Source organism: Fulmarus glacialis, unplaced genomic scaffold (assembly GCF_000690835.1).
Source record: "Fulmarus glacialis isolate BGI_N327 unplaced genomic scaffold, ASM69083v1 scaffold2603, whole genome shotgun sequence".
NCBI lineage: Eukaryota > Metazoa > Chordata > Aves > Procellariiformes > Procellariidae > Fulmarus > Fulmarus glacialis.
Window position 1 is genome coordinate 254,310 of NW_009203438.1, and position 12,410 is coordinate 266,719.

At 42.2% G+C, this 12,410-nt stretch overlaps 1 protein-coding gene across 1 annotated transcript in view; it reads right to left on the reverse strand.

The window, feature by feature from the left end:
- The window catches only part of AGBL1 (ATP/GTP binding protein-like 1), a 231,620-nt gene extending 227,808 nt beyond the window's left edge, over positions 1 to 3,812 (reverse strand). Inside the window, exons 1-2 of the mRNA XM_009574625.1 lie at positions 3,762 to 3,812; positions 2,101 to 2,307 (exon numbers count right to left, since the gene is read on the reverse strand). Coding sequence (XP_009572920.1) covers positions 2,101 to 2,307; positions 3,762 to 3,812 — 258 coding nt within the window. The remainder of the gene's footprint in view (positions 1 to 2,100; positions 2,308 to 3,761) is intronic.
- Between the last annotated feature and the right edge of the window lie 8,598 nt (positions 3,813 to 12,410).

Genomic DNA, 12,410 nt, shown 5'->3' on the forward strand with positions numbered 1-12,410 from the left:
TTCCTTTTCACAAATGATTTCATTATCTAAAATTATTTTTCATTCCAGGGAGGAGCAGAACTCAGTATCTCTAAGTTCTCCTAAAATATCTCTAAATTCTCCTAAAATAAAGTAGCAGTCACTTCTAATCTATGTCAGGAGACAGTCTTTGAACTATTGGCTCTTCCTGTAAAGACATAGGCTTAAGGGCTATTAAAAGCTCAGGTATTTCAGCTGTCCATCAGCCCATACAATAAACAGCTAGAGAGGTTTCAATTGAAAACCAGCCTTGCAAACAGGAGTTCCACTGGAGGTTGTTAAAAAAAAAAAACATTTTGGCAAAACTGTTTCAATTTCAATAGATTAAAAGAAATTTAAACATTTTCAGCAGAACTTTTTTGGCCAGCTTTTAACACCTTTAAAATCTCATTAGCTGCTATGAGTTTGATCAAGGCTAATCACCACAGCCAGCAAATTCCTAAAGGCACTAAAATACTGTCCACACCCAAAGAGCCATTGCTTTCGCAAGCATGAATTGTTTGTCTTGCCCTGTCTCCATCTCTTTCTGTCTTACTATAGCCTGCAGTCCCACTGAGAACAGATTTCCCATTTTCTGTCTACCATGAAGCTTATGAAGATTTTAGTAGCAGCAGCCACCTCTACCTCAGGTCAGGGTAGGGAAGAGCATGACACCTCCCAACACTTCATGTCTTGGAGAGACACTGTAAGACTGACAATATCGCAAAGAAGCAGTGAGGGAACGTGGAGCTTTGAATGTATTAACCTTGGTAATTCCCCTTCCAAGATCTCCCTAGTAGCGCACAGTAGAAAAAAAAACAAACTGGAGGTCCCTGAAGCTGTCATTTCTGCTCCACTTCTAACCTTTGGAAGAATGAGCATTATCAGTGTTCACTGGAGTCTTAGTATGTCATTTCCTGTTTGTTCACCCAAGGTGACCCCATGTTTGCACTTTCCATGGGGTTGCTCCCAGGCTGAGCTATCAGGAGATGTTAGCTCAGAAAGCTATATGGGCTGTAGAAGGCTCTTGAGAGGGAATGAGCTGACATTTACCCTCAAGTAGCTGTTGCCATCCACCCCATTCAAGTTTCTGCAGACCAGGGACTTATCACTAACAGAGGCCATAATCCCTTGAAAGATCTGCTGGTCCTGGCCATCTCATCCCACCTGAAAGAGTGGTCAATCCCTCATGAGGAAAATAAAGTGAAAAAACTCTACCAATCTACCATCTACTACTAGAAAGAAATATCATTCTGTCACAGGAGAATTGTTCATGACAGCAATGGGAAAGGTGAAGCAGCAAATCCCTGGATCATAAGGCAATGGATTTTCTGGAGGAGAAGGGGACAGGTTTTTCATTCTGTCTGTGATGGTGCTAGAATGCGAAAATGCACTGGCCAGCAAGAATGACAATGGAAACACTCCTTGTGGAATCACATAGGTCAAGAATTTAAGGTTTCTCCATAAGTGACTTCTCCAAAGAAGGCTAAGGAAGCATGTTGGTGAGAGACTCAGAGGAAACTGTTACTGTCCTGCACCTGCCCTTTCTATACCTTAGAGGGATCCCATCCTCAGGACCACGTCATCTTTCTTGATGGACCTACATTAATGTTTCACAAGATTAAAGTTGGGCCTCCTGAAAAACAGTTGATGGGTGTTTCTCATTAGCAAAGGCCTGGCTAAATCAACACTTTTTTGTGTAAGAGACTGACTGGCTGGAATTATCCATCTGGATACCTGAAAGGAAACATCTCATGAAACACCTAAGCAACCTTTCCGTGGAGACACTGCGCTGTTATTTGGGAGAGGAAGTCCAAGCAGACAACAGGATCCACAGGGGAGGAGAAAAAAAGCATTAAAAAAGCCTGAACTACAATTCCCATGAGGCTCAGTAGGAATTAAAATTAGTTTTAAACTGAAACATTTCAGCTCTTCTGAAGTACTAACTGTGAAAAAGTCAATACTTTTTATTTTAACATTATCAGTTTTTTCATTGATATGCTATTTAAATTCAGGATAAAACTATGGAATTTCCTGCACTGTGAGGCAGAACCCAGTACTAACTACCAATTCATCTCACTTAAGCACAAAAGCACTATTTACCTGTACACTTGTGAAGAGAATCTCCATACCCCGGGAACCAAGGAAAGTCTCCCTGCCCAGCTGGATGTTGGTGATGTGCTTTAGGCAGAGCAGGAGACCCCTACGAATATGAATGTAGTTGTTGGAGACATCATTTTGATGCCAGTCTTGATAGAGTCTTAGCAATCCACCCAGGTAGCCTCTGTTCACCGCCCGTCGGCTGTTAGACTCTGAAAATGAAGAGAAAAGGCTGAATTAAACTCTTTCCACTACTCACGCTGTTTGATAATCACACAGCTACTCAGTGCTCAAACTCAGACTTTAACACCTGCTCATTCTTGCTTAATGGGCTCAGTTTAATTTTTTTTTTTTTTTTTACAATTTAGGATGTTATTTGCTTAGCATGAGCTAGGCTCTTAGAATTGTACATGAAGCTGTCTCTCTCCTGTCTAGGCAGAAATGGCTGCTCCAGAACCCTCCAGATGAACCAAACCACGGGTGGGGAAAGGGCAGAGCCCATATCTCCTTCCAGGTGCTAATAAACTTAATTCCAATTGCAGCACCATAAGAGTTCCTGAAACTAAAAAAGCTCCTGAGGAGTGAGAAATGCTAAAGAACAGTAAGATTAGTCGACAGCAGGTCATATAATCTTCACATAGTGCTGTACTTCAGTCCTGAGAGAACACCTTGCTGAGCTCAACAGATCCAGAAAACTTGTAGCTGTACAATCCTGTCACAGCCAGCGAAATGATGTTTAAATTCTAAATGTTTTCCCACACATACCTGTAACAAAAGCCATGAATCAAATGTTTCTGGAAACCCACAGTATTTAAAATTAACAAAACACCAATATGAGCAACAGAAGTTTAGGTTTCTTTTCTGTTGCTTCCTGGCTCTGAGATGTTAAAGGTCATGTTCAGGTAATGTTTAAAGGCTTTACTGCATGGACAAGCAAATAAAAAGATATATTTTTACAAAATAAGCTTTTTAAAAATAAAGGAAAGATCAATGTTCCCTTAATCATGTAGCTCTGGGACATCAGACTAAAAGGAGAACATTATAAAACTTGTGATAAAATACAAATTCTGCTGAGTATTCTAAAACACGTCCCTTCACCCACCGCGTTCCTTACCCTGCCCCACAGGGCAAACATGAAGCCATACCAAACTCTAGGCTCCCTCCCTTCAAACCAAACCTACCTAAACATGTTTTCCTGACTGGTCCTGACATTCCTCACTGTGACACACATTAGAAGCTGTCAGGAGCTCAGTAATCAACCAAGGGGCCAGGTAGCATACATAAGACTGGAGCTCAGCTCCCTGAATACCAATCAGCATTTGCAGCTCACAACAGATGGCTCTTGGTATGGGTTCTCCAGAGCTAGTAGGCTCCAATTCATTTCCAGTTCATTAAACAAAGTGCCAGAGCCTCTGACACCTGGAACATTAAAGTCATCAGTGGGGATTTACAGGACAGGAGAAGAATCTAGAGGTTAAGAGAAAGAACAGAAAGATGCTGCATGAAGAAAATCAGTAACAAGGGAAGCCATGGAGAGAGTAAGCAGGAAGCAGCTACTAGGCAGCAAACCTCAATCCCAGTGATGAAGTAGATGGAGGTATTAGAAAGAAGGAGGAAGTTGCCTGAAGTTGTCTCAGTCTGCTCTCTGCAGTACATTAGCAAACTCTTGCCTGGAGAAGGGATTGGAGGGTAGTTCTGCTACCTGCTCTTGTCATGCAATTTTCTCTACCATTGGCACCACAGGGCAGGCAACAAACAGCACCCCCAAACCAGTTTGCCAACTCATTTTAATCCTGCCCTGCATCTTCACACCACCATGTTGACATACCTCTGCACTGACCTGCTGGTCCCACAGCTATTCTAGTTCTACACAGCTCTGCCCAGTCTCCTACACCTTGGCCTGCAGTTCTCTCCAGCACTTTATCCCCTTGTTGTTAACCACCTCACGCTAACTCTGCCAGTACATCTTGTATTTCGGGGCTCAGTGGCTGTCAGCATGTAGACATGTCATCCTTCTCCTTTGACCTTCACTCTATGTTTCTTTTTTCTGTTTGACTTTCTGCAAGAAAACTTTAATTGCTTAAGAATCCCTTATCAATCCCAATGATTTTATTCATGATTTCCTGTTAATCCTCAACCAGCTGTCATGTTTACTAACCTGCAGGATGACTAACCCCTTAAATCAGTCAATCTTTCTTGAAGAATTACTCAGGAAGCTCTGTAAAAGTCAATAAGTATATAAAACATGACAAGAAGAAGAGAGTCAGGGAATGTAAGGTAGGGACAATTTGGATCAGACTCAGAGCTTCCTTGAACTGCTCAGAGGCAGATGAAATTGGACTAGATCTAGGGATTTATAGCCCCTGGCATTCAGCGCTTGAAGTTTAAGCTTTCTGTGTCAATGTTGATAGGATGAGAGAAATATTGGAAAGCACTGTGGGTAGAGCTTCTTGGGGAATTTATTAAAAAAAAAAAGAAAAAAAAAGAATTATTATAAAACGTGTTTGTGATGTTTTCCTCACATCTTTCAAGGCAGACTTCCACGTTTGGATCCCAGCTCCATAGGGACCAGAACACACAACTGTCCCATGCCTCAGTTTTATCACTGGATGAAAAGGATGAAGGAAGTTGAGCTGAACAAACTTTGCTGTTTCCCCTCATGTTTTCTGTAGTACTTATCACCTTTAAGATCAAAACAGTTGCTTTGAAAAGTGAAGCTGAGATAGTCTGTTCTGTGAGGAGGAGATGGAAGAGGCAGGACTATAGTTTCCTCAGCACTTTGATCAGAAGCAATGAGAATTACTTGCTGAAGGGGCAAGAAAACCATGCATTTTGTTTCTCCTGTCTGATTTCATTGATTCTCCTCTGCTCTCCTGTGTTGTCAGTGTTTTTCTTATTTTTTTCTTCCATTTTTTCACTTGTATAGTCAATAAAGTAGTGAATAAATGAAGGAGGAAGTATGCCAAGATCTCCAGAAGGCAGAATGGAAAAAGGAGGCGTCCCCACCTGTCTGTGTCTGTTGGTCTCTCCATCTAGGGATGTACCTGCATGGGTATTTATCTATATTTTGGCACAAATACAGATGGTGGAAATGAATCATACAGGTACAAGCAGCACTGCACAGATTTGTAGGCAGCAAGAACCCACCCCTCCTGGAGTGAGTATGCATGATCTGTGTGGTAAGTGGTAAAATGCCCTATGTCTTTTGACCCTTTTGCTGTTATTCTTTCATTAGTCCCTTTCCTTCTGCCTGGATACGGCCACTGTTCAGTGGAAATGGAAGTTCTCCTTCCACACAGCTTTCAGAAGTGCCCAGAGATGGTGCTTCCTATTTTGATTCAGGCTTGATCTGTGTGACGGATGCACTCCTCCTGTTTGAACTAACTGAACTTTGGTCCAGGCAGATGCTCAGCAAGTAGACCTAACTGAAGTTCACCCTATTGTGTGAGGCTATCAGTAAGAACTCAGCACCAAACCCCACAAAAACGGTTTGGCTGGAGACTGGGCCGATAAGCAGCAAAAACTGCACTAACAGCAGAAAATCTGACTACAAATCAACCACTTTATGCTATAAATATCTGCAGCCATCAGGGCCCCTTTGAGCTCTCCCTCCACACAGCTGGCTGCATGGTGGTGATCTCCCCTTGAGTAGGGACACCTCTCAAGGTTACCCCTTGAGGCTGAGAGATGCCTTACCTGACACCAGACATCAACGGGTTGGCAAGTGACATTTTTTTGCATGCATGTAACATTTAAGATACATATAGTAAGCTTACGTGATAATCTTTGTATCCTGTACTAACTTTAAGTGTGGTAAATAGTATTGACTGCAAATCCATCTGTACTTATTAAATATTTTACATACCTAAATTTACTGATTAAAATTTAATAAACTAACTACTAGGTCAGATCTGTCTGAGTCATCTCTGACTCTTCTCCTGTGACAGTCTGTCTTCCTAATCTTAATCTGGCGTCTCTGACAGGGGAGCACTGTCTTCACCACCTTTGCCAAACCTGTCACTGGCATACTATTTTCTTTGCAAAGAGTTTCAATTCTGCCTGCTGAGTCTGGGATGGGTGATAGGGGAATGCTCGATGTCTTCTTAGTTTCCCACACTTCTAGAACTGACCCTCCACTTCTGGCTTCCAGGGCAGTGCTGTTAACCAGTGAAAGTTTAAGTACTGCAGCACAGAATATCTGGCCTGAATAATCTGTGCACTTAGCCACAAACATTTGACATGGATGCACAGCCAATATGCGGAAGCATCAAATGGTTAAAGATGCATCACACTACAAAGAAATCCCCGGTTTTGACAGAATTCGGATTTTGTGTTGGGGGACAAGGACAGACTCCAGAGCCAGGGTTTCAGTCTAGTAGATAAAAGTCTTACAACTGCCGGTGTTTCTGTAGACATTTCTGAAGCCTTCCTCGCATTCCAGTCCCCTTTGAAGGGTTTGACAGGAACACAGGGACCACTGGAAATCACACAGCATATTTAATCACAAAACTGAATTACAGTCAACCTGAAATATGATGAGCAATGCAGTGCTTACCAGGCAGAACAAAGAGATATTTATCTTTCTATCTGCTTAAATCTCTTTGTTGATGCCACTCAGCTGATTCATTATGCCAAGAACATACATTGCTACAGTCTGGAGATAAGAATGCTCTGCTAAATTAACCCTATGGCCCCTAAAGGAGTGAAAGGAATAAGAAAATCTCCAACTTCCCCACTCTGCTCTAGTGATTGCCTCTTGGGAATAAAAGATGCAAGGTATCTCCTAAAGCAAAGAGAAAACAGCTATTGTATTCAGTCATTGAGAGGCCATTTTTGCTAGAGATAAACATGAGGATTCCCTATATAAAAAAAAAAAAATTAATTGTCCCCCTAGAGAAACCTAGTCACCCATCAAGTGCTGGGATGAATCCAGACCCAGCGGGCTCTACAGTTCCAGCAAGAAGCTGGTATTAGCTCAACTCTTGTTGGAAGCCAGAAGACTACTCTAATTGTGCCCTGTAAATTTCACAGAGACCAGTATTTATTTAAGCATTTAGGATAGATGAACAACACTGGCACAAAAGTAGAGAACACAGGCAGGATTTGCTAGCAGCTACAAGTGCCATCTTTTGCTCCTAGACCAGAATCAGCCACAAGCTTAGCTTGAGTACAAAACTAGCTCATTCTTTCTACTCCAAGATATTTGGGTTTGTTCCAGGTGTTGGCCAATTCAGTGGCAGTCTTACAAACTGTATTATGACATGGCGATTCTTCTCTAATTTGCCTTTGTTACATTGTTCATGTGTAAAAATTAAGAAAGAGCAAGCCAAGCCCTTCTGAAACTTTTAAACTAACCCCAGAAGGAAGCTGATTTTCAAAAAGATTTCCTTTTTCTCCTTTATTTTTCAGTTTCACAGCCTCTTCTGGTTGGAACCCCACAGAAAGCTGGAAATCCACAAAAAAATACTTTTTGCACAAGATTTCCAGCTTGATTTTTCTGACCAAAGTGGTTCAAAAGAGTTCAAATAAGGATGCTAGAATTTTGAAGACTCCCTCAAATTCAGCCACTGTATTTTCTGAAGCCAGATCATCACTGGAGACACAAACACCACCCATGCCAAGACAAAGGCAGTAAGCAATCACTATCAAGGATCTCAGAGAATAACACAGCTCCTGGACACTTTGATTCTATTATACCCACCCTGAGAAAAAACGTGGGAAGCTGCTATGCCCCAGGAGATGAAACCAACCTTTTTCTCTGGAGTGCCAAAGGGAATATAAAGGACATTTAAAAATGATTTTTTGCCCCCATAAAATGGCTCTTCTCAAAGAGATAAGCTTAAAAACATAGAATAAAGACTATTTGCATTCTGAAATTCAGGAAGAAAGGATAGACACAGAACTTGTTTTAGATGATTATGGAAGGAACTATTTGAAAAATTCGACTCTGATCACAATACCCTACAAGTTCTGATGATAAATTTAGGCCACACTGATAATGGAGTTTGAATCCAGAGGTGGGTAATGAAGTCTTAAACTGATCATGAGAAATGGGTACCTGGCAAAATATTAGGCAAAATCAAACATTGTGCTGTTGGCTACAGGAACTGACATGGTTTAACCATAGGGCTATTTTGACGCAAGATCAAAGACCTGCATCAGTAGATCTGTTGCAAAGCATTATGAATTCAGACATAGAGGGTGCAGGCCTTTCAAAAACCATAATCTGCTTATGTGCTAGAACATCGCTTTCTGTTCTTTGCAGAGTTACTTGCCCCTCCTTGATGCCAGCATAAAAGGAAAAGAATGACACTGATTATTTTATCCCGCCAGCCACAAGACATAATCCTTATGCTTTGATGAAAAAAAACCAGCAGGTGAAAGGTTGAATAAAGGTTAGTTGATGGAAGATGTGGAGGAAAGAGCAGAAAAGGACAGATGAAAGGCTCGGGGGGGTAGGGAAGGGAAGAGGATAAAGATGACAAAAGGAGGAAGGAAGAGATACCGAAAGAGAGAGGAAACGCCATCAGCAATAACTGCTGTTAGCACACAGAATTGTCTTGATGAAATAAGCATGATCATGGGGTCACCACAACCTGTCTTTTTAAATTGCTCATTACAAATTTACTAGGCAAGCATTGTAACAAGGGCCCTGCCCATTTCCCTAGTTCTTTCCTTTAATATCCGCTAAGCAAATGCCTCCGAGATCAGCTCTAGCTAATTTCCTTAAAGACATGCAAGCTGCTAATTCTGGGAAGTACAGATAGTCAGGAATAACAAATACAACAAAAATTAGATTAAAATAACCTGCTGATAAACAAATTACTCACCAAAAATAAATATTGGATTAAGCACCAGTGGGAGCGGGGATCCCTATAATAACATCGCCATCATGTGGCTCGAGGTGCAGAGCGGCAGTGTCGGGTTTGGGCCATCACACTGCCTTCAGCCTGCAAACCCCTAGATACACACTTGTCTGCACTTACATAGCAGGTATCCAGTTTTCTTCCACTCCCCCAAAACGGGGAACGGTTTGCCTGTTTTATTTTGGGGGGTGAGTTCACGAAAAGCAATAGAGCCCATGGCTAAAAGTGACATGGAGGGCAGCCCTTGCCTTCCACTGCTGCTCAGACAGGCTCCAGCTGGCATATGCCCCCTTCACACCTGGGCCTCTCGCAGGAAAAGGAGATCTTAGTGATGAGCTCCCCAGGCCTTAAGACATAACCGGAGCAAGATACGAAGACAAATGTACAGAGGAGAAGTAGAACAAAACCAAAGGAGGCTGGAAAGAGTAGCAGGTGTACCCTGGGACAGAGAGAAGAGACTCTGGGAAGGATGCTGTGCCTCATCCCACTTCAGTTTATTTATAGCTACCAGTGTCTACCCTCCCGTCCCCACCCTGGTCTGTAGTAAGCATCTAGAAATTGAAGAAAGAAGGATGGACAGTTGTAACACTGGAAATCTTGACTGTAACATCCAAGAGAGGAGTAAAAGACTCCTGATGCTTTCATGGCACTTCAGCACCATTATAGATATTTACCAAGCAACATGTTCAGCCTGTATAATAATGTAGTTAAGTCAGAGGGAGTTAACAGCATGGTGGAGAGAAAACAGATTAAAAAAATCACCAAGGCAATGGAGGAAAGGCTTGCTACAAACTGTTTGCTGTGTGCACGTGGGCATGGCAGGTGGAGAACAGCAACTGGGACAGTAGCATGCAAAGATTGGTAAAGTACTCTGGGATGCTTGGAAAGAAATAAGAAGTAAGGAGTGAGAAACTGGCTGATGGTCAGGCAAGAAACATCTTTTCTATAATAGTAATCTGAGCTTCCACTGAAAGAAAGATGCAGCACTGACGTTTGAAGGGACCTAAACTTCTATTCCTCCATTATTCACCATCTCTATGACTATCGCTGATTTCCACTATGTACAGGGGAACAAGACAACCAAAGTCATTCTCATCTTGCACTGGGTTTCCAAGCATTTCTTCCCTGAGGTGGATGAAGCACAAGTTTGTAGTGTCCCACGACTTATTTCTTTGGACAATCTTGTACCTTCCCCTCTGAAACACAACAATTTCCCAGGTACGGCTAGAGTGGTAATTTTTTCTTACACTGATGCCTTCTTCCCTGACAGATCTTGCTTTTGCAGTTATGCACCTGATAAGTGACCATTTAGCATCAGCTTCTGTTAGGAGAGAGACAGAGGCCAAAAAGTTTTTAGCCAGCCCCTGGCTCTGCAGAGGGACAAAGTCTCAAGTAGAGCTTAAGGAAGCCCGAGGAGCTGAAGATGGATGTTTCCAAATCCATCAGGGAGACACACTGCCATCTGCCTGCTCCTTTTAAAACTACTGTGTGTTTTCCCATTGCAGCTCACTGCCAAAAGCAAGAGGGACACTTTCTCTTCGGCACAACTCCGTGTATAACCATAACCCTCGTGACCACTTTGGGCTGAAGCACTTAAGGTTACGACAGCCCTACAGGGAGACCCTCAAGAATGGGTGTGTTCTTGTCCTGTCTGTTTTATAGCTTTCACTCCCAGAAAAACTGAATTTCACCACCATTGCCCAGAAAATCTCCAACAAAACTTACAATAATCAGTCCAGCAGTTCAGTACTGTAGCACATTCCAGGACTCCTGCCTCCCATTTAGTTTGTATCCCATCTAAAACATGCTAAAGGGCTTCTGGGTGCTTTGCTGTGTCCAGTGCTACCCCTTGTTTTCATAAGCAATTATCAAGTGCTATAGCATTCACCAGATTTGATTTTTAACTTTCTAAGAACCCCTGCACCATTCAAAAGTGCTAAGGTCATGGGCATAAATAAGTTAACTGTGACAAACAAAGCTGTCCTGATGCAATCACAAAAAAGAATTCAGCTCTTTTCCAGCCATGGTGAATTTATCTCTGGAAGAACCAGAGCTGTTTTTCACATCTCTTAACCCACACCTCCCAAAAGGCACAGCCTGCCCATTTGTATGCAGCTACCAGAGCAGTCTACTCCAGAAGCCTGGAGCTTTTCATGTCCTGAGCCACAGGACAAGGAGAGAACTAAAAGACATTCTTGACCACGCTGCATCAGACTGCAGAAAACAGTTCAAGCTGACTTGTGGGCTGTAGTGCTCCATTTGGTTGCACAGTATTGGCACCATTTCTCAAGTACCAATTCCAGTGCCTTAAAAGAACATCAGCCGAAAATAGACCATGTGTTTTCCTAAAAGTCACTTTTCCATGGAAGAAGTAGCCGGTGTTGCTGCAACAATGTTGTTTGGTTGTGGATGGTAGAGAAAAGGACACATAACAGCAAACTGGGAAGGGTGTCTCCAAACAAAGAAATGTCTCCCAAACAATGCCTTTGTTTGCAGTGGTCAACAGTACAAATGAACATGAGAACCCTAGTCTGTACATCACAGTGATCAACCAGAGTGACAATGTATGGACTACTTTGCTCAATGGACTAAATTCTCATTGGAGTTCACCATCTGTGAAAGCACCTGAAACAACTAGAATGATCAATGTGTTTCCAGTACTGGAAACCCTCTATGCACTTCCTACAATACAAAAGGCATAAAAGGAAGAACCAACCAAGATGCCTTCACAACATAAGTTGGCTGAGAAAAGTCACACAAGAAATTTTTAAGAGTAAATGGCTTTAAAAAAACCCAAAACAACTTACCTCACTCAAGGAGAAAAAAGGCTGGGAGAATTTGGAACTGAATCCAATCCTTTTAGATGCCCTAAATCATCCTCAGCTTCCCCCCCCAACTTTTACAACATGTGTTTACAACTCCCCAGGAGACTAAATTTCACAGCTTCCCTTGATAATTAGTCCTTCACTTCTACATACTGTTCTCATCTCTAGACCCAGAACAAGCCTCCAAGTAGAAAACTTATCCTATAAATATCTTGAGACAATTTCACTTCCCATTCCTAGTACTTACCACAAAACAGGAGTGCAGGAGAAAAGCTCAAGCTGTCAGATGAGCTTTCAGCTCTTGCTCCACTTTTCGAGCCTTCTCTGTAAGTTTCTTTCTACTCTGAAGACTAATTTTGCTTTTGTATTGCAAGCAGCTGTGGCATAGCCCCACAACCCCCTTATTAAGATTTAGTGCCCAAACCAGGTGGTCTTTCCTTGTTGCAATAGAGTGACCTTTAAATCTAGGCAGCAAGGTTAGTACTGAGGCATTATTTCAGAATTCATCATTTGAGCTGATGCAACTCAGACACGATCCCATTGCAGCATGCTCATTTAAGCACTGCTTCCAGGGCTACAGTTTTTCACAAATGCATTTATTCCTAATACTATGGAAGCGGGG